The 1285-nt window shown below is 56.3% G+C and overlaps 1 protein-coding gene across 1 annotated transcript in view; it reads left to right on the top strand.

The window, feature by feature from the left end:
• Positions 1-687, top strand: part of LOC135223355 (collagen alpha-1(XVI) chain-like) — a 1263-nt gene extending 576 nt beyond the window's left edge. The window contains exon 1 of the mRNA XM_064261820.1: positions 1-687. This exon is cut by the window's left edge and continues 576 nt beyond it. Within this exon, the coding sequence (XP_064117890.1) occupies positions 1-687 (687 nt within the window).
• The last annotated feature ends 598 nt before the right edge of the window (positions 688-1285 follow it).

Raw genomic sequence — 1285 nt, 5'->3', positions numbered from 1 at the left:
CCTGCCCTTCCCAGGACATGTGGCGGGCCTCGCCCGCCGGTCTTGGGACAAGTGGCGGGTCTCGCCCACCCGTCCCGGGACACGTGGTGGGCCCTGCCCGCCCGTCCCAGAACACGTAGCAGGCCATGCCCACTCGTCCCCGGTCACGTGGCGGACCCCGCCTGCCTGTCCCGGGATGCATGGCGGGCCCCGCCCGCCCATCCTGGAACACATGGCGAGCCCCGCCCGCCCATACCGGTACGCATGACGGGCCCCACCCACCCATCCCGGGACAAGATGTGGCAGGCCTCGCCCGCCCATCCTGGGACACCTGGCGGTCCACGCCCGCCCGTCCCGGGACTTGTGGCAGGTGCCGCCCACCTGTCCCGGGACACATGGCGCGCCTCGCCTGCCCGCCCCGGGACATGTGGGGGCCCCTGCCCACTCGTCCTGGGATGCGTGCGGGCCCCGCCTGCCTGTTCCAGGACGCGTGGTGGGCCCCGCCCACCCATCCCATGTCATGTTGTGAGTCCCACCCTCCTGTCCCCAGATGTGTGGCAGGCCCCCCCCACCCTGCAACTTCATCTTCCTTCAAGGATCAACAAAGCAAACTTATTACAAATAAATATTAAACTTTCCATACAACAAACATTGTCCTCAAATTTTTCACATCTCATCCGTCTTTGTGAGGCCAGCACCATTCCTTGAAGATCGCGCCATTCCTTTGAGATTACGCCATTCTTTGAAGATGAACACCTGCTCATTCAGTTTCCAGTTGTTTTTCTCCAGGCGTCTGTTTTTCCCCTGCAGAATCTTCAGGTTGTAACCAATTTCTCCTTCGCTCCTCGCAGCTGTCCAACCTCATCTTCCAGCTTTTCGTTCCATTCGCCCTGGACACCGGTCTTCCTCTCCAGCCACGATTTCCTTTCTCTAGAAGGCACGCCAGCTCCTTCCTCTTGAGTTTTGCATCCTCAACTTCACACTGGAGTCCACACTTTTCCTTCCTGAGGTCTTCCACTTCCTTCTGCAGGCACTCGAACCTGACCTCGATGTCTTTCCTGCCGAATTCGCGCTTCGGTCACGTCCTTTTGTTCCTGGATGAGCCTCGCCACAATAAACAAGATGACTATTCCTGCGTTAGACTTCTCTCCCTATTTCGAACAATATCCGGACATACCCAGTCCACATAATCTCCTCTCATTCTCTCTCTATTTTTCGTTGATTTTCTATATTCCACGAGAGATATTTTTATATATCAAAATATAGCAGGAAATATTCTGAAAATTTTTTTAACTCTGCCTTGTCT

The sequence above is a fragment of the Macrobrachium nipponense genome, chromosome 8 (genome assembly GCF_015104395.2).
Source record: "Macrobrachium nipponense isolate FS-2020 chromosome 8, ASM1510439v2, whole genome shotgun sequence".
Taxonomy (NCBI): Eukaryota; Metazoa; Arthropoda; class Malacostraca; order Decapoda; family Palaemonidae; genus Macrobrachium; species Macrobrachium nipponense.
The sequence above is the reverse complement of the archived record's forward strand: the minus strand, read 5'-3'. Positions and strand labels throughout refer to the sequence as shown.